We start from the raw sequence: 19,462 nt of genomic DNA on the forward strand, positions 1-19,462 counted from the left end.
GCTCCCCACTCCAATGAATCCTCTCACTGCCCCTGCATCTCTGGCCTGTATCCCAGTTCTGTAGGCATAAATAAAACTTTTTTAAAAATGAGTATGTTAATGGAAGAAAAAAAAACAAAGCCCAGTTACCTGACTTCAAAGGTCTTTTACAGGTCATTCTAATGCTTTCATAAAATATCTGTGAAAATACTCACACCTTACCTTTCTATTAAAGGGCAGAGGCTCTCAATTTGATACCAAAGAGTTGTGGGCAACAAAAAATTTCAGGGCCCTATCAATGTTCTCAAAATGCTATCACTGTCCATTAACATCATACCAAAGAACAAGACCTACTAAATAAATCTGGGGTAAAGGTCCCAAATCCCCACTTGACCAAAATTTTAATGACACTAACTAACCAGAGGGACAAAGATTCAGTCAAGGAGAACTGACAAATACAGCTTACTAAAAGAGTAAAAGTCCGCTGAAAACCAACAGGTCTGAAGACTGGTACAATATAAAGAAGGAAAGCTATCATTAGGCAGCACTGGTTGCTGTAAGAGTTCTAATTGTACAGGTGCAAGGAAGCAGGAGACTAGCACTGTTTCAACTTTTAGAAGGTTATACTTCTATATGGAAAACTGAGTCTAGAAGGGTAAGAATCAAAAGCAAGATTAGCAAGATATTACAGTAGTCCGAAAAGTGATGATGATGATGATTTGAACTGAATTAGTAGCAGTGGAGGTGGAAGAATGAACATATAAAATTTTGAAGTAGAAAACATACTTTCCAATATATTGGATGTAGGGGGTGATAAAATAGGATAGCTCTAAGTATCTGTTTTATAGAATTGTGTAGGTTGTAAATAAATTTCTCTGATTATTAGAACTATGTAATTAGCTTTTTAATAAAGAAAACAAATAATGTTTGGATAACAGAGGCTGAAGTTATTAAATCTCATATAACTCCTTATTACAAAAGTATTTAAAATATAAAATACTAACACATGACAGAAATTAATCTCCCTACAAACTGAACTATCTACAAATAATCCAGTAGGATATACATAAATTTGAATTTCTGAATCAAGCACATTAACAAAATACTTTATTAATACCTTGCAAATAAGCTAGTCTGAATAAATATTCTTACATGTTTCTCACAAAAGTTACTACTTAGATTTCTTTCCTATCTCTCATTCTAAAACATTTACGTAGAAGTTGTTACACAGGATTTTTGTTATACAGAATTCTTCCGAAAAGTTTCACATCTCGATCAAATTAGCAAACACACTCTTTAAAAACAAACAAAAATATACCCCCCTACATAATTAAACCAAAAGAACCCATTAGTTCTAACCCAGAGGTATTCTTTTACCTCAGTTCTTCCACGAAGAACTCTTTTAAAATAAGAGAAACAAGAGTTGATCAATCCTACTACCCTTAAAGTTTGAACTAGTTAAGCAATGAGACTTTCTGAAGTCTTTTTAATATAGGATCTTGGGGTTTGAATTTCTTGTCTTCAACTAATCTTCAGTTATTTTGCTTCATATCCTAACAAGTAGATATAAATACCTAATAAATTCTCCCAGCTAAAAGATAGATAGCAAACCTAGTCTACAACAATAAGCTGTTATTGGCCAAAATAAACCAATTTTTAGGAGTTTTACTGCATGCAGAGAGAAATATTCTGTAAAATTCCACAAATGCTCATACATACATCTACTTAATGCCTTAAAAATAATATTCCAATATTCATTTGCTGTCTCAAAATTTTGAGAATTTCACTGAATGAGTCCCCTCTCTTGAAAGAGGCCAGAGTAAAAACTTGAATAACTATTTTCAATAACGTATATGGTTATTTGAAAATAGATCATGTATCTCCTCCTCTTTCTGAATAGATAAGCATATGAGTCAAAAAAATTAAAGGTGAGAGTATTATGTGAGAAACTTAAAAAAAAGTTGTTTGTTTCTTGGTTCTTCAACCAAAAATGGTCATGACAATATAACTAATACAACTATGAAAAATTATTTATATTCAAATGTATTTTCAAGAAGATTTCAAGTTGACACAGGCACAGAGATAAATGGAAAAAAAAAAAAAAACAAGTATAAACAGGTCAGGTTTGACTGACCTCTATTTGAAATGTTAAAAAAATATTTTAGTCAAACTTTTTAAAAATATGAGAGATAATTTTTTAATTCAAGTCTTCTCAATTATCTTGAAATACTTGTGAGCTGAACTCATACATTAAGGCAAATCCTAATTTTAAATGCTCATTTAATTGAGGAACTCTGATTTAAAATTGCTAATCCAGGGAGAAAGTTTTTTGTACAAAACATTTTATTGCTACAAAGGGAAACATGGTCACAAAAAGCCTTTAAGCGTATCTCAACGCAAATTACTAGTCAATGTCCAATGCAGTAAAAAAATACACAGCACAAAATACTTGCCCAATTTCTCTCTCTAGGGTAAGTATTCAAAACATTAATGCACACTTGAATATATACTCCCAAGAGCAGCATTTAAGTTTAAATGATTAGGGTATACTAACAATACACACCTGTCATCCTTAACACCAATAAAGTAATAAAAATTAAATCTAAAAATTATACAAACAATTTACTGAATCTAAGTTTGGTAACTATAAAAACTAAACTAAAATAGCCTTACCTTCATTTTATTAAACAAATGCAAACATTTAAAAATTATATAAAATAAAATTCAATGTGTGGAATGCATGCAACATGGGTGTTAGCTCTCATATTTAAACTATTGAAATTCTTACCCTTTTCCACATTAGGACAGAAATTTAAAGCTTCTTTTAAATCTAATACCTTACATTTAATTTTCTTCAGGTTGGTCAACAGGGGGACTCACAGTTTCCTCCTTTGATTCTTCTTGCCCTACTTCCTCCACTTGTCCTCCCGCCTCCTCTCCACCTCCTACTTCACTTTCCTCCACTGGTATGTCCTCCCCACCCACCGCTGTGCTGCCCTCGCCCTCTACTTCCTCTTCTCCTCCACCTTCCCCCACTTCTTCTACTTCTTCCACTTCCTCTGCTTCTCCTGCTTCCTCTGCTGCTTCCTCTGCTGCTTCCTCTGCTGCTTCCTCTGCTGCTTCCTCGCCTGCTTCCTCTTCTTCTTCCTCTTCTTCCTCCTCTTCTTCTTCAACAGGCTCATCAATCTTTTCTTCCTCCTCCTCATCTCCTTCTATTTGTTGATCTTGAGAATGATCTTGAATTTCAAAAGGATTTTCACCCTAAAAACATCAAGAAAAAGATCTTAAAATCAGCACATTCATGTTTACAACACTGAAATTTGTTAACTCATTAAAAATAAAAACTATATGAAATTTTTTGTCAAGTAGTTGTTGAGTATCTATTTCATGCCAATGTGGACATATAAATTATTTAAGCCATTACTTTATACATCAGAAACCAAAATGCCTAAAGATCCCTCTTAACTGAATTGCTAAAGTCACACAACTATACAAAGGCAACTAAGTAGAGTTTGGTGGAAGCAAAGTATAAGAAACAAAGATTAATATTCACTTAAATATACCACTATTCAATGTATTACTGTGCAGAAAATTTAAACACAAGTGAAAATTGCATACTTTTAAAAAGTCAAGTGAATATCTATACTTATTAAATATCATGTCTTAAGATTGAAAATCTATACAAATTCTTAATTCAGTAAGTATTCAGATACAGTTTTCTTCTACTATTTTATTTAAATATCTAATTATACATCTAGATTAAGTCTCATAAACTGGACCATATTAGAAGGCCATACTAATACATTAGAAGAGACAGTAAGCATTATTAATTAAGAAAATAAAAGACTGGTACCACCCTTTAATCAGGTTAGGTATGCGTACGATAAACTGAAGTAACGAGAAGGAATACAAGTCAAGGTATTAGTCTAGTAGACTAAGGAAGCAAAGTATAAATGATGTAGCGGCACCACTAACAGAATAGGTAAATTAGAATGGGGAAGCAGCAGGTGCACTGTATGTATAATTGGAATGTAAGATACCTGTCTAAATATGCAGCTATAAATATGCCACTCAAAAAAGAGAGTCCAAAGTAAACATTAACACTTGTGAATTACTTGTACTGAGCAAATACTGAAGCCAGCTGATTACATGGGAGAAAGCCAGGTTGAGGCTATGGAAATAAATACAAATAGGACTGAGACTAAAATTCTGTGAAAATGAGTTAGGAAAAACACACAGAGGAGGAGATCCAGGATAGTGAAATATCTGGCAAAACAAAGCTACAAGGAAGTAATAGATGAACAGTGTCAACTGATACAAACAGGTAACAGTGGAAAAGAATTTTAAAAATCACTAGAGTTAAACATTATTAAAGGTAAGTGAGACTATGAGAGGGATTTATTACACTATCTCCTTTAACCTTTGTATATTTAAAACAAGCAAAATGCTTTTAAAAATTTGTTATGAAAATCTTAGAGCAATTTCAAAAATGAAAGTTAGATAGCAATGACCGCTCAAGTACAGGAACTCTTGCTAAAAACACAAATTTCTGATTCAATTTCAGAGCATCTGATCAAAATTTCCAGAGAAGTCTGGCAAACTACCCATTTACGAAGTATTTCAGGAGGTATGATCTATCACAGATGTCTGGAAGACTAATTCAGAAGGTCTTAAGTAGCTGTGTTTTTAGGCTGAGTTGGTTTTAATTACGTATTAATACCTCCCATTGAGAACTATGAAAGAGTGAATAATGTAAGGTAGTTACTATAAAGCAAATGCAGAGAAAACTCCCCTTTTTCAAATATGTGGTACACAGAACAGATAGAATAGGGAGGGCCAATGTCTAGGAAAAGTAAAGTGATTTTTAATTTAAGGAACTCAGAAGCTTGTCTTGGGAAATAGAAAAATAAAAGACAAGAAAAAAATCGGATGCTAATAAGGAAAAACCACAAACGAAAGGCAAAAGGGAGCATATTCCTTTTCTTATGGTGTGGGAAAGATACATTAATCTAACAGAAAAGATGAAAACAAATTCACATGGTATTGATGGGAACAGAGGTGAAATCTGCATATGTGAAGAATATAGTCTGAAATAATCTTTACAGGAAGCACATTACATAAGAAGTAAAATTACTAAAAATCCAGCAAACATTGTACTGATACAATTCCATTAAATTTTAGTAAGACAGACAGTTAATAAAGCTAATCATAGAGGGTACAGTGCTGGGAAGCAGGAAGTAGTACTAGAACAGTAAGCAGGTGTTTAAGAATGGCAACATTACATTGTTGTTTGACCTATATTCAAAATACTAACATTTTTACTAATGTACTATATCTAAACATCACATTTACTATATTATTGCTCAATTATTATAATATTATAATATAACCTACAAAGTTTTTGCACTAAAACCTTACCTTAATAAAGCGTTCATATCGTGCCTTCACTATTGGATTATTTAAAATGCTTGTAGCAGTCAAGACACTCTCTCTTTTGATTTGTTCCTTATAAGCCTATGACAAACACACAGAGATACTGAAAACCACATCAAAAAATATTTATAGTATATTGTATGCTGAAATCCTTAAATAATTTATCTGTGGCATACTAAGTTGTAAAAATTAACCTTCTATGGATTAAACAAGGAAGGGTCAATAAATTGATCAGCTTCAACAAAAAAAACATTCAGTCATCAAAACACCAACTAGTGGAAGTCAAGGTGCACTGAACAGTTGCTTTCTCCTTTCTATCTCTCCCTGCCTCAACTACTACAGCTGTTAATTTGCACTCCATTAAAAAAAAAAAAGAATTATGTTCCATTATTCTAGAGCAGTCAGTTTTCCTTTGACCTATGGTTATGACAAGATTGTATGATACTGGGCTTTCAGAAAAGTCATGACGTATTTTTTCTATTTTCAAACAAAAATGGGTCATGACTTTTCCCACAACCCAATACAAAGGAGATAAGGCAATAATATAAAATGCCTAGTTGCCAAAAAAAGTATTAAGGGACTATAAAAATAGGAGATGGAGGGCCCTCCTTGGTGGCGCAGTGAGTTAAGCACAGCACTAACAAGCTAAAGGCACTTCAGCATGAGTTCGCTCCCCACCCCGGAGGTGATCCATGTGGCGGAGGTTAATTCACATGTGGCCAGGCAAACCTCTCCAGACCTGCCCGCTGCTCCCTAGCAGTGTACTTTATTGATCGGCCTGTTCTGCTCCCCACTCTGCCTCTGGTGAATCCTCTCACTTCACTTGTGCCTCTGGCCTGTACCCCTGTTCTACATACATAAATAAATCTTAAAAAAAAAAAACAAAACAGGAGATGGAAAGATATTTTTTAAAGAGTATGTATGCTGAAAGATGCTAAGAAAGCTGAGTTAAATGAGGTTCATGTATGCCCTCCCAGGTGGCGCAGTGTGTGAAAGCACAGCACTGCAACTGAGCCACAGCCTCTTCAGTGTGCGTTCGATGCCCAGCCCCGGAGATGATCCTAGTGGCACAGCAGACTTCTCCTGTCTCGCCCACTACTCCCCTCTCAGTAGTGTACTTCAGCAATCTGCCTGTCCTGCTCCCCATTCTGTCTTTGGTGAATCCTCTCACTATCCCTGCACCTCTCGCCTGTATCTCAGTTCTATATGCATAAATAAGTATTTAAAAAATTGAAGTTCATGTCAATATAAATGTGAAATTAAGACTCAACCTAATATTACTTAAAACTTAATCTTTAATATTAGTTAAAATTTTCTCTTCAAAAAAGTTTCCCATAATCAAGTTTTCCACTTGAAATAAATGATTAAATAGAACCAACCAATAAAGCAGTAGAAATAATCAAGAAGAAAACAGTAATTTTTCCAAAAAGTTTTGGTAAATTTTACTAAACTATATAGCAATAGTTAACTGATTATAATCCTAGTTTATTTCTCCCAACCAATAGAAAAACATGTCATACTCAAACGTTTACCCTACTATTGTTCTAAAACACGAGCATACATTCACAAACTCATAAGACCATTTTGCATGAACTCTAAAAAATATTAAAAAAGGAATAGTTCAGGCCCTCCCTGGTGGAGCAGCGGGTTAAAGCACAGCACTAAGAAGCTAAAGCCACTTCAGCATGAGTTCAATCCCCGCCTGCCCGGGAGGTGACCACATGGTGCGGCAGACCTCTCCTGACCCACCCGCTGCTCCCATCAGCAGTGTACTTCGTCGATCTGCCTGTTCTGCCCCCCACTCTGTCTCTGGTGACTCCTCTCAACCTCCGCATCTCTGGCCTGTACCCAGTTCTGTGTGAATAAATAAATCTTAAAAAAAGGAATAGTTCAAAGGCCGTCCCAGGCAAGACAAGAGGCTAAAGTGCAGCACTACGAGGCTGTTCCCAGTCATTGCAGCTCAAGTTTGATCCCAGGCCAAGGAGGTGACCCACATGGGGTGGCAGACCTCTCCTCATCTGCCCACTGCTCCCCTCAGCTGTAGATCCGTTCCCTACTGACTCTAGTGAATCCTCTCAGCTCCTGCACCTCTGGCCTGGAACCCCAGTTCTTGTATGCATAAATAACAAATAAATCTCTAAAAAGAAATAGTTTGACAACAGTTGTGATTTCCTAGATGCTTACTATGTGCCATTATTTTACGTGCATTTGTTTCCATTGAATTCTTAAACAATTACATAAGAGTAGAATAATCCATCCCATTTTACAGATAAGGACAATGACAAAGAATAGCTAATTTACTAACTTAACACATATTAAGAACCGAGCCAGAATTTATCTTGCTCCAGAGTCTATGTCTTTTAAACACTATGATACTTAGTATACCTCTGAAATTATCTTTACAGTTATCCATGCAAGAGATTAATAGATGTACACAAGTAAGCAGAAGTGAAATAACAACTTTAGGACAATAAAGGATTGGTGAATAATTCAGTAACTTCACAAAGATCAAAAGGTACCTGCTTCCCTTTGATGTGATCAGGAGATTTTAAATGCTGTTGAACTGAACTGTGTAAAGCAGGGATGTACACACTGCAAGCACTGCAGTGAACAGTCTCTACTTTCATCATGTGGTCATCAGCAGTAACACCTACAGAAAAATTTCACTTACTAATAAGAAAAGCAATGAGTCATAGATTCTTATTTCTAACAAAACTAAGTTTATACTACTTCATTTTCATGTATATTGTAATTTCTTCAAGAAAAAAATGTTGAGGTATTCTATCCTATTTATAGATCTGATTGATTAAAAATACACAGAAAAAAAGATTAAAGTTATAATGAGGTTTCTAAGTCCACCCCCCAGAAATATAGAAGACAAATGTTGATTTTTTTTTTTAGAAAAACAAAAATTCCCCTGGATATGAAAGTGGGCGGCTGAGAATTGGGGAAAAGCTGTCAAAACTGGACTAATAGTATCAATAATATTCTGACATGGGGATTAAAATTTTAATAGAGGTAAAGATTTAAGTATCTGCAAATGAAAGGTCTAAGAAAAATGATGCTTTCTGGGAACTGCAAGTAATTCAGTATGGCTGGGTCACAAAGTATAAAGAAAGGTAGAAGAGGAGAACAGTGAAAAAGAGTAAGGCATAGACCATGGAGAGCTTTGGATGATGTGCCTAGGAACTAAATGTAATCCTGTAGAAGTGGGCATGCCACTGAATATTCTTGAAGTAATGAAATCATGTAGTAAAATTAGATGGAAGAAAGTGAGTTAAAAAAACTAGTTAGGAAAATGTAATTTATCAAGGGAATAGAGTTGAAGAAATGTAATTTAAAGAGGTGGTTAAAAAAGATTTGATAGATATTAAAAAGATAGAACGGATACAACAATGTTATAGTAAAGTCCAATGTTTAGGAATAACAGTTCATATTTGCGGCTTTGATGGGACCATGTTCAAAAATAAATGAAGAAATATGTGTCTTTGAGGCTTTGTTTTGCTGTGTTTACTTTATGGGGTGGGGCTGCTCAAGAAGATACATTTTTTTGGATATGTGGTTCTATATATGTATCACACTAATGTTAGATAAAATTCATTCAAATTCATATTTAAAAAAACACATAAATTCCTAAAATGTTGTTTAAATTCTTACCTTCCATAATATCTTTTTCTATGATTTTTACAACTTCTGTTTGATTATTTGTCTGTTGCTTGCGAATAGATGTTTTCTTAAATTTATTGACCATACATTCCTAGAAAACAAAGAATGCAAAAAGTTTTCATTGAACATTCAGTGAATACTAGACACCATGATCAGTCCACGAAAGATAAAGTATCTGTTGTTTAACAATTACCTATTCACAAAGAATTTATAATTTAACTGAAAAGATTACCACAAAATACAAGGGAAGTACAAAAAGTATTCACTTCGCAAGCTGTATTCTAGAGATACAAAGAAAAGAGGGATTACAGGGAGGTTGTAATAGTCAGGGCAAGTGAGTACTTAAGAACTAAATAACACAGGAACCAGTTAAGGAAAAGACATAATTCTAGCTCTTTCCTTAAGCATCTCTGGTCACAAACTAGTATCCCATGTGCAAACCCTTTCTGCACTATCATTCTTGACCCTTCCACTTAACTGAGCTACCTGCGTCGTCGTGTGTTCTATTTCCAATTAGAGTTAAGTCCTCACTAAATATCACTGGTAGGTTCTTGGAAACTTTTACTTAAAGTAAAATGATATAATAGGAAATCAACTTCATTATAGGCTTAATTAGCATGCAGCCTGGTATGAGAGTTAACTCCCCAAGGCATATTTCTGGTCACAAAAACCACCAAACATCTAAAGAAAGATTCCAAACACTTCTAGTATTAAACAGTAATTAATACTCATTCTTTTTCCAACCCGGTTATTCTTCAGGGTCAAGCCTACTCTGGCAGCTCAGAGCATAGGACCAAAGCAACCTTGGACATGATACCACTCCATCACAGGGAGCACTCAACATACTCTAAGTCAGACTGGGACAAAAATTTAAGACACAAGACATCCCAATGAATAATATGCACATCTCTGGGATGTGGTAGGAAATCCAGAGAAAACCCTCACAGACATTGGGAGAACATGTAATCTCTACAGAATGGTCCTAGCTAGGAATCTTTTTATTTCTCTTCAATGTTGTAAAAGAAAGGCTACTCAAGAGTCAGCTGTATTGTTAGTTCATTAAAGACAGAATCTGTACCTGCAGTGCCTAATAGCATGAAAGTTTTAGAAAAATTGTTGAACATCTAGATGACCACACACTGACAATACAAACTCTAAACAGACATCAGGCTTTGGTGCTCTGACTTCAGAGTGCCACTTACCGACACAGTCACAGAAATGCTCAAAAATATCTTTTATACTATAGGGAACTGTTGAGATTTAAATGAAATAATGAACCCAGCACAGCATCAAATCCACAGCAGACTCTCAAAGGATGCTAGATAATTCTGAATCAATGAACAGTTTATTAAAGGAATTCTTTTTTCTGACACCTCTGCCACAAGCTACTGTGAAAAACATAAAATGTTCTCTCAAAATATTTCAATGGTATTATAGAGGAATCCACATCCAATTCTCGGATAATTTTGAAACAGGACTTCCTTTAAATAAATAGTAAATTAAGTTTTTAGAGACATAAAAATGGGACAAAGATGGGGAATGATGAAAAAACAAGACATTAAAATACCAAAGTGCTTCTCATTTCAAAAACATATACTTACATGCAAAAACTCCATAACTACTTTGTCAAATTTGGTTTGCTTCTGAATGTGATCTAATGTTTCCTGATGAGAAGGACTTTCCAGATGTAGTTCAATATCTTTCTCTTCAAATGTTCGAAATTTACAAAATGAACATGTGAAAGCCATTCTGTAGGAAAAAAAAGTTTTCTTTAAATATTATCTAAGTGGGGCCCTCCCTGGTGGCACAGCGGACTAAAGCACAGCACTAAAAAGCTAAAGCCACTTCAGCATGAGATCAATCCCATCCCCGGGGTGCCTCACATGGCGCGGCAGACCTCTCCTGCCCTGACCGCTGTTCCCCTCAGCAGGGTACTTTGTCCATCTGCCTGTTCTGCTCACCACTCTTGTCTCTGGTGAATCCTCTCACCTCCCCTACACCTCTGGCCTGTACCCCAGTTCTGCATGCATAAATAATCTTTTTTAAAAAATTATCTTAAGTGTTCGTAAGACTACACCAATGAAATCTAATTTTACCAGCACAAATGATGTTCTATTTTATGTTTCATTTTAAATTCAGTATTCCTTTTGGTACCTTTTGGACAGTACTGTCATATACCACTTGACATTTCTGGCCCACCCTAGATGCAGATGAAAGATGCTATCTGTGGATTTTTTAAATGCAGTACTAAACTACCCATTGCAAGTTTAGTCTAATTACAAAACCAAGGCAAACCTCAAGAAGTATCATGGCCCAAAAATTTAGTAATTATTCCAAAGTGATTACTAGTCATTTTCTAATTCCTTACAATGCCATTAGATTTAGTTTCCTGGTTAAAAATACTGTATCTGGGTGTCCCTGGTGATGCAAAGGGTTAAGTCTCAACACTATGAATCTATCTATCCACTGCAGCAGAGTTCAACAGAAGTTCAGTCCATGCTAGGGAGCTGACCTACCTGACACAAGAGCTCACTTCTATCTCATCCACTGCTCCCCTTAGCAGTGTACTTCTATCAGTCTGCCAGTTCTGCTCCCCACTCTGTCTCTGTTGAGAATCCTCTTGCCCCCCACACTTTGGCCTTGAATGCATAAATAAATTAAAAAGAAAAAAAACTAAAATTTCATTAAAAAAAAAAAATACATCTGGAGCCAGCTTCCAGATTTATAGCCTAGACCTCTTGTGTGACATAGATCAAATTATTCAGTTTCCCTGGCCTTAGTCTTCGTATGTCAGTAAAATGAAAACTGAGGTTCCCATGAGGATTTAAAAGATTAATACATATGAAACAGAACAGTCCTTGGCACACAGTAATTATTCAATTAATTGTTACCTCTTAAAGGAGGCAATAGCATATTACTACCCTCAAGGTTTCAATGATTCCTTAATGCTAAAAATAAGTCAAAACACTTATTTTCCCATGAAATTTTTTTTAATTTTTGGCTTTACCCACTAGTACATTTAACAGTACTGGCACATAGGATGTCTTCATTAAAAGTTTAAGTTAGATTAAACACTTTACCCCGCTAGACCCCTTGGCTATAGTGTTTCCCTTTTGCTAAATCTCAGTGAAACATTCCTAATTCTTTTGCATTTACTTCAGGTCATGCTCTCTAACCTGGGGGCTGTCTACCTACTGTAACTACTACAACCTAACACTTCCACATCTGTTCCCTCCCACCCCCATGCCTTATCTTCCCCCCATTCCTCCTCATAATTTATCTCCTATAACCCACTTTGTACTTCTCTACGTACTCTTTGCCACATATTTTATTTGTCTACATCTTTCCTGCCCCGGTTATCTATCTTTCCTCTTTATTATTAAAGTCAAAATATTTAAATACAAAACAAAACATACTGTTACTGTCAATCTTTTATTCTCCTAACCATAAGTAAAACTGCTCTGGTAAATTAATTTTAGATGATTTCTAAAATGTGTACCCTAAAATGAGAATTTAACAGACATTCGTTGCTAATGGCACTGCTTTATATACAGATTTCTGGGGACACAGCTAAATCAAAGTGGTTCTTTTACAGGTTCACTTTTATCTATTTTATGCATACAAAACTGGTATGCAGGTTAGAGGTGCCAGGGGTGAGAGGCTTCACCAGAGAGTGGGAAGCAGGACAAGCAGAACAAGAAATACATTGCTAAGGGGAGCAGCTGCAGAGACAGGAGAGGTCTGCCGCACCATGTGGATTAAATGCTCCTTGGCAGTGACCAGTGTTAAACTTGATAGTGCTGAGATTCAACCCCTTGTACCTTCAGAGAGGCCCTGTTCTTTCATTTTCTAAAAACTTTTTAATAACATGAATAAATCATATCCAACTTTGTAAATTTAATGGGTAATGTTTCACAGGGTAATTACCTTATGATGTAAAGTTAACTTGGACTCCTAGACATCGATACTAATTATTTCAAGTTATCACTACTACCCCAAAGTATCTAAGCCTATTAACCTCTGAAGAGAAGGAACTATACCAAAATAGGAAAGATATTATGAATTGAAAATAGCTGCCTCTTTAAAACTTGAACTTTTTAGATTAATTCTTAATAAATTTAAGGCTTTTTTCTCAGGTTCCAATAAATCAGAAGCTACAAAGCAGAAAGAGTACAGAAAAAGCTAGCAAAAAGATTACACAAATGATCCCTAACCAAAAAAAAAAAAAATCTAGGCTATTCTAAAAACATTATGAGAATTAAGATGTGCCTGAGGGCCCTCACTGGTGAGGCAACAGGTTAAAGCTCAGCACTATGAAGCTATCTGCAGCCACTGCAGCATGAGTTTGATCCCTGGCCAGGGAGTGACCCACATGGCATGGCAGACCTCTTCTGACCCACCCGCTGCTCCCCTCAGCAGTGTATTTCAGTAGATCTGCCTGTTCTGTGCCCCACTTTGTCTCTGAGGAATCCTCTCACTCCCTGCACCTCCAGCCTGCACAGCTCATGTATATATAAATAATAATCTTTTAAAAGAGAAAGAAAAAAGATGCACCTGAAATTTTTTGGACCACATTTCACATAAACACAACCAATGTCCATATTACATCAAAGTAATAAAGTATCTTATTTAATATGAACCAAAAAATCATACATTTTAAATATATCTCAATGGAAAGGTTTACAGTCTTCTCTCAAAATAAGTTTCGAAGATCAAGTTTTAGACACCTAGAATAAATTCACTTTCAAGAAATATTTTATTTTCTTCTAATACACAACACATGAACTTTTCTAGAGCAGAAATATATTTTGAATAGGAAATTAATTTTTAAATTATACAGTTTTTATTTTCCCTAGCATAATAAGCAGTACCTGTCAGATTTCAGAAAAAAATCAAATAAAAAAATCTATTCTTGTCCTAGTTTCTCCTAGTGTTTATTTTCCCGTATTTTTTATGTACTTGGCTCACATTTTCTCCACAATATTATAGGTCTTATCACCTTCCTGTTTAACAATGGCCTAAAACTATCAAGAGATGTGTCAAACCTTACTTACACTTATTCTTTATCATTAACATTTGTTTCATGTTGGGAGCTATCATAAATAATGTAGTGGCTTCATTTTATATGAAATTCTATAATTTTAGATTATTTGCTTGACAAAATCAACAAGCATAAAAAAAAAAAAAGACTTTTTTGGTTGCTATTCCTCAAGTTTAAATATTTATCGAATGACCTGGTAAGAGCAGGTATTGTTCTTATAATGTACTGATGAGTATGATACAAAGTTAAGTTACTCAACTAATGGAGTTGGTGAAGAAGCCTTCATATGTTAAGAAAAGGGAAGGAAAGAATATCCAAGCATGGGAAATAAAACTGTTTCCCTCCCACCCTACTCATACGCACCAACTAGTTTTTAAAATTACACTTTCCAAATATTTATGTGTGTCAAGACATTTTTTTAAACTGCAAAATTGTTTTCAGGTAGCTATACTACATTGTGTGGTGAGCAAATCATGCACTGGGCATTTCATTTTTCTACTTTTTAAAAAAAACTGATTCGGCCCTCCCTGGTGGCACAGCGGGTTAAAGCACAGCACAAAGAAGCTTAAACCACTTCCACATCAGTTCGATTCCCGCCTGCCCCGGAGGTGGTCCACATGGCGAGGCAGACCTCTCCTGACCCGCCCGTTGCTCCCCTAAGCAGTGTACTTCGTCAATCTGCCTGTTCTGCTCCCCACTCTCTCTAGTGAATCCTCTCACCCTCTGCATCTCTGACCTGTACCCCAGTTCTGTACGAATAAATAAATAAATCTTTAAAAAATATAAAATAAAATAACTGATTCATGTTTATTCTACTTAGATGGTAATCATTAGTCATGTTTGTAATAATTCCAAGTGACTGCTTTCAAGTAAAACTTTTATTTTAATAAACTGGCTCTATACAAGTTATTCTATAACTAAACCTAGAAAAAAATATTCTTGAAGAGATTAAAATATTCCATTTTAGGGCCCTCCCTATGGGTAAAGTCTAAGCACTATCACCAGAACAGCCTGGGTTCAATCCCAGGAAGCTGACACACATAGTACACAGCAGACCCTCTGTCTTGCCTGCTGCTCCCCTTAACAGTGTACTTCATTGGATCCACCTGCTCTGCTCCCCTCTATGTCTCTGGTGAATTCGCTTACCTACTGTACCTTTTAGCCTCCACCACAGTCCTTTTATGTCAAACTAAAATCTTAAAAAAAAAAATCCTTCCTAATTAAAATAATATTTTCCTTTAATTTTCTGTTAGATTTGCTAAATACATCTTCACTCATCCTAATTGGGGTTAGAGGAAGATCTAAACTGACATTCTTATTATTTAAGTATTCAAGCAACTCCCTTTCACTTGAAACATAATTCATTATTACATGGATTACCTTTTTTTAGTACCACATACTTTATTACAGCTTTCTGTACCTACCAATTACTTGTTTTAATTTTTTTCTTTGGAAGCAGGATTGGAAAAATCTCAATATATTTGTAATATTGAGCTTCCTATCAAAGAACATCATTATATCTCTCTGTAGTCAAGTCTCAAGACAGTTTCCTGATTTTCTTAGCATTAGCATATATATTCTTTCCTAAGAACAATGTTTATCTAAGCATTTTTTTGGGGGGGATTACTATTATGAACGGCTAGTGACTGCATATATATCATAGGTCAAATGCATATCTATGTCTCTGATCAAACCTTTTCATTTTGATGCTCAGATATTTTTAACATTCCAACTGATGAATCTTTCTTTCCTAGGGAGCTGTTTAATAGAGAGCCTGATTTTCTGACTACAAAGCACGAACCTGTATCCGTCTCCGTACTTCTCACTGTTTTTTTCTCTTCTGCGTCTTTGTTTCTCTCGCCGAGCCTCAATCCGTCGCTTTTCTTCTTCTTCTTTTTTAGGATCAGTTTTTGCTAGGGTTATCAGACAAAAAAGTCAAGACTAAGATTTTTTTCCATTCTTTTCTTTTAAGTCAACAGTTCATACTAAGTGCACAGACAGACACAATTTGGTGACAGAATGTAAACTGCACTTACCAAAAAATATTGAGTTTGCAATTACTCCATAATTATGAAACTTCACTGGAACATTTCATTGCGAATTTTCCCATATTTACTTCTCATATACATGATTATTTACCACATATTTTTTAACCTGCTCATTTTTCCTTAACCTTTTTTTAAGCAACAATATCCTTATCACCTAAAATATCATCTTAAATGTCACTTTGAGAAACACTAAAGTAGATTACTTTAGTAATTCACTTTACATAACAATACTTCACACCCACATGAAGCAGTCAGTCCCCAATTGCTTTCCCCAAATCCCTGGGAAAAGCCAACCTTCGCTGTTTCTATATATTCCCCCATTCTGTTGTCATGTAAATGGAATCATTGAACATACAGCCTTTTTGTCACACTTCTTTTATTTCACATAATGTTTTCAGGTTCCATCCATGTGTTATACCATGCATCAGTACCTCCTTCCTTTCCATGGATGGATAATATTCTATTGTATTGATGTACCACTTATTTGGGTTGTTATCCCATCAAGTTATCACAAATAATGACACTAAAAGTATCTGTGAACAAGCCTTTGTCTGCATACTTGTTTTCAATTCCAAGGAGTGTAACTGCAGAGTTTTATCAGTCTATGTTTAATTACATAAGGAACTACCAAACTGTTTACCAAAGCAGCTATTTTCTATTTTATATTCCCAACAGTAATATGTGAGAGTTCTCAATTCTTGACATCCTCACCTCATCTGAAATACTTTTATTATGGGGATTACAACTGAGATTTAAAAAAAAAGTACAAAATGATGTATAAATAAACTATTATATATTAAAAAATACTTTTTGGGAGGCCCTCTCTGATGGCACAACATGTTAACGCACAGCACCACGAAGCTAGCTGCAGCCACTCAGCCGAGTTCAATCCCCAGCCAGGGAGGTAACTCAGAAGGCTCAGCAGGCCTTTCCTGTCTCACGTGCTGTTCCCCTCAGCTGTACTTCATCAAACTGCATGTTCTGCTCCCCATTCTGTCTCTGGTGAATCCTCTCACCATCCCTATACCTCTAGCCTATACTCCAGTTCTATATACATAAATGTTTAAAAATACTTTTTTTGCAAATGGGCAGAAGAGCTAAAAAGACACTTCTCCAAAGAGGAAATGCAGATGGCCAACAAGCATATGAAAAAATGTTCAACATCACTCATAATAAGGGAAATGCAAATAAAAACCACAGTGAGATACCACCTCACCCCAGTGAGAATGGCACATCTTCAAACAACTAGCAACAACAAATGTTGGCAAGGATGTGGAGAAAGGAACTCTCCTGCACTGCTGGTGGGAATGCAAACTAGTACAACCACTATGGAAAAGTGTTTGGAGGTTCTTCAAACTGCTAAACATGGAGCTTCCCTATGACCCAGCAATCCCACTCCTAGGTATCTACCCAAAAGACACAAAAACACTAATTGAAAAAGATACCTGCACCCCCATGTTTATTGCTGCTTTATTTACAATTGGAAAAACATGGAAGTAGCCCAAATGCCCAAAAGTAGATGACTGGATAAAAAAGAGGTGGTACATATATACAATGGAATATTACTCAGCAACCAAAAAAGAGAAACACATGTCTTTTGCAGCAACTTGCATGGAGCTGGAAAAGATCATGCTTAGTGAGATAAGCCAGAAAGAAAAAGAATAATACCGGATGGTTTCACTCATAGCAGGAGTATAATGGACCAGGCGAGAAAATAACAAGAATAATGAACAACCATATATCAGAGACATTTTGCGGGGGTGGAGTGGGAAATGGGATCAAAAGCAGGGGGGGCGGGGAGGGAAGTGATGGCACACGGATGACTTGGTGATGGGAAACCCGTGGGGATTACAATTGAGATGGGGGAAAAAATGTACAAAATGATGTAAAAATAAACTGTTGTAAAATTAAAAACAAAAACAAAAACGGGTGGGCGGGGAGGGAAGTGCACAGGATTATGGTGATGGCACATGGGTGACTTGGTGATGGGAAACCCGTGGGGATTACAACTGAAATGGAAAAAAAAATGTACAAAATGATGTAAAAATAAACTGTTATAGAAAGTAAAAAAAAAAAAAAATACTTTTTTTGCTTGAAGAGCTTTAATGTAATTCTTATTTTATTAACCATTCTTAAAATCCTCATTCAGCTCCCCTTGAGCCCTCAATCTTATGGAAAATCCATTTACATATTATCTTAAACAACAAGCAATTTGAATTCACTTTCATATGTTACATGTTCTATCTCCAGTCAAATGATAGAAAGATTCCTCTTCCTACTGATTTCTGACAAATCTCAATCTACACTTTAGCATAGTAAAACCTCTTATTTCTGAATATTCAGCAGGTACTTCTCAAAATGCCTACTTCACACTTACTACAAAAGCCCGATTTAACCAAAAAACTTTGGTTTTATTCTCACCTTACTCTCAAATTCTGTCAAACAGGAAATAAGGCTGAGTCACATATAGCTACTTTAATGGCAAATCAACATATGTATCAAACTTTAAAATATTTAACTATATCTACAAAGTCTTATCTTTTAAATTTGCTCTAAGAGAATCACCTGAATTGTCTGTTCCAGTAATATACAGAGTACACAATTTGGTAAGTAACAATCGATCCGTTAACACAGCTTAAAAGATATCACCACAACACACACACACTAATTCAGCACCAGGTTTCTAGAATTCCAGAACACTGTCATTCTTTTAACTAAGTAATACAGACGATCAACTATAAAGCATGGCAGGAAAGTAGATGAAAGAAGATATCGGCATGTTTAAACATTACTTAACAAAAAAAAAATTTCCCCAATTAATAAAACAGCCATGACAAGGTCATAAAAACAATTATACTTCTCAGAATATTCACTCATTATGTCATGTTTGATCCTCATAACTTGGTGAAATATTTTTTCCAACTAAACGTAATTTCACCATCCATAGGGACCTTCAAGATTTTAACGACTTAGTGGTAAAGCAAGACAAGAACACCACTCCAAATTGATCTTATCTGTTCAATGAAAATAGTTACCATGAAGTTGCAGGCATCCCTTATGTCTGATGAATTTATTGATCTTAAAAAATATGGTTAAAGGCCCTCCCTGGTGGCGCAGCGGGTTGGAGCACAGCACTGGGAATTTAAAGCCGCTTCCGCATGAGTTCGATCCCCGCCTGCCCCGGAGGTGACCACATGGCGTGGCAGACCTCTCCTGACCCGCCCCGCCCGCTGCTCCCCTCAGTAGTGGACTTTGTTGATCTGCCTGTTCTGTTTCCCACTCTGTCTCTGGTGAA

At 35.6% G+C, this 19,462-nt stretch overlaps 1 protein-coding gene across 1 annotated transcript in view; it reads right to left on the reverse strand.

Moving 5' to 3' along the window:
* Positions 1-910: 910 nt before the first annotated feature.
* Positions 911-19,462, reverse strand: part of ZNF326 (zinc finger protein 326) — a 38,607-nt gene continuing 20,055 nt past the window's right edge. The window contains exons 7-13 of the mRNA XM_004689791.2: positions 15,921-16,032; positions 10,680-10,827; positions 9,070-9,169; positions 7,932-8,062; positions 5,398-5,493; positions 3,112-3,240; positions 911-3,054 (exon numbers count right to left, since the gene is read on the reverse strand). Of these exons, the coding sequence (XP_004689848.1) occupies positions 2,824-3,054; positions 3,112-3,240; positions 5,398-5,493; positions 7,932-8,062; positions 9,070-9,169; positions 10,680-10,827; positions 15,921-16,032 (947 nt within the window). The 3' untranslated portion in view covers positions 911-2,823. The remainder of the gene's footprint in view (positions 3,055-3,111; positions 3,241-5,397; positions 5,494-7,931; positions 8,063-9,069; positions 9,170-10,679; positions 10,828-15,920; positions 16,033-19,462) is intronic.

This window comes from Condylura cristata, unplaced genomic scaffold (assembly GCF_000260355.1).
Source record: "Condylura cristata isolate star-nosed mole 26May11 unplaced genomic scaffold, ConCri1.0 scaffold00026, whole genome shotgun sequence".
In the NCBI taxonomy this organism is placed as follows: domain Eukaryota; kingdom Metazoa; phylum Chordata; class Mammalia; order Eulipotyphla; family Talpidae; genus Condylura; species Condylura cristata.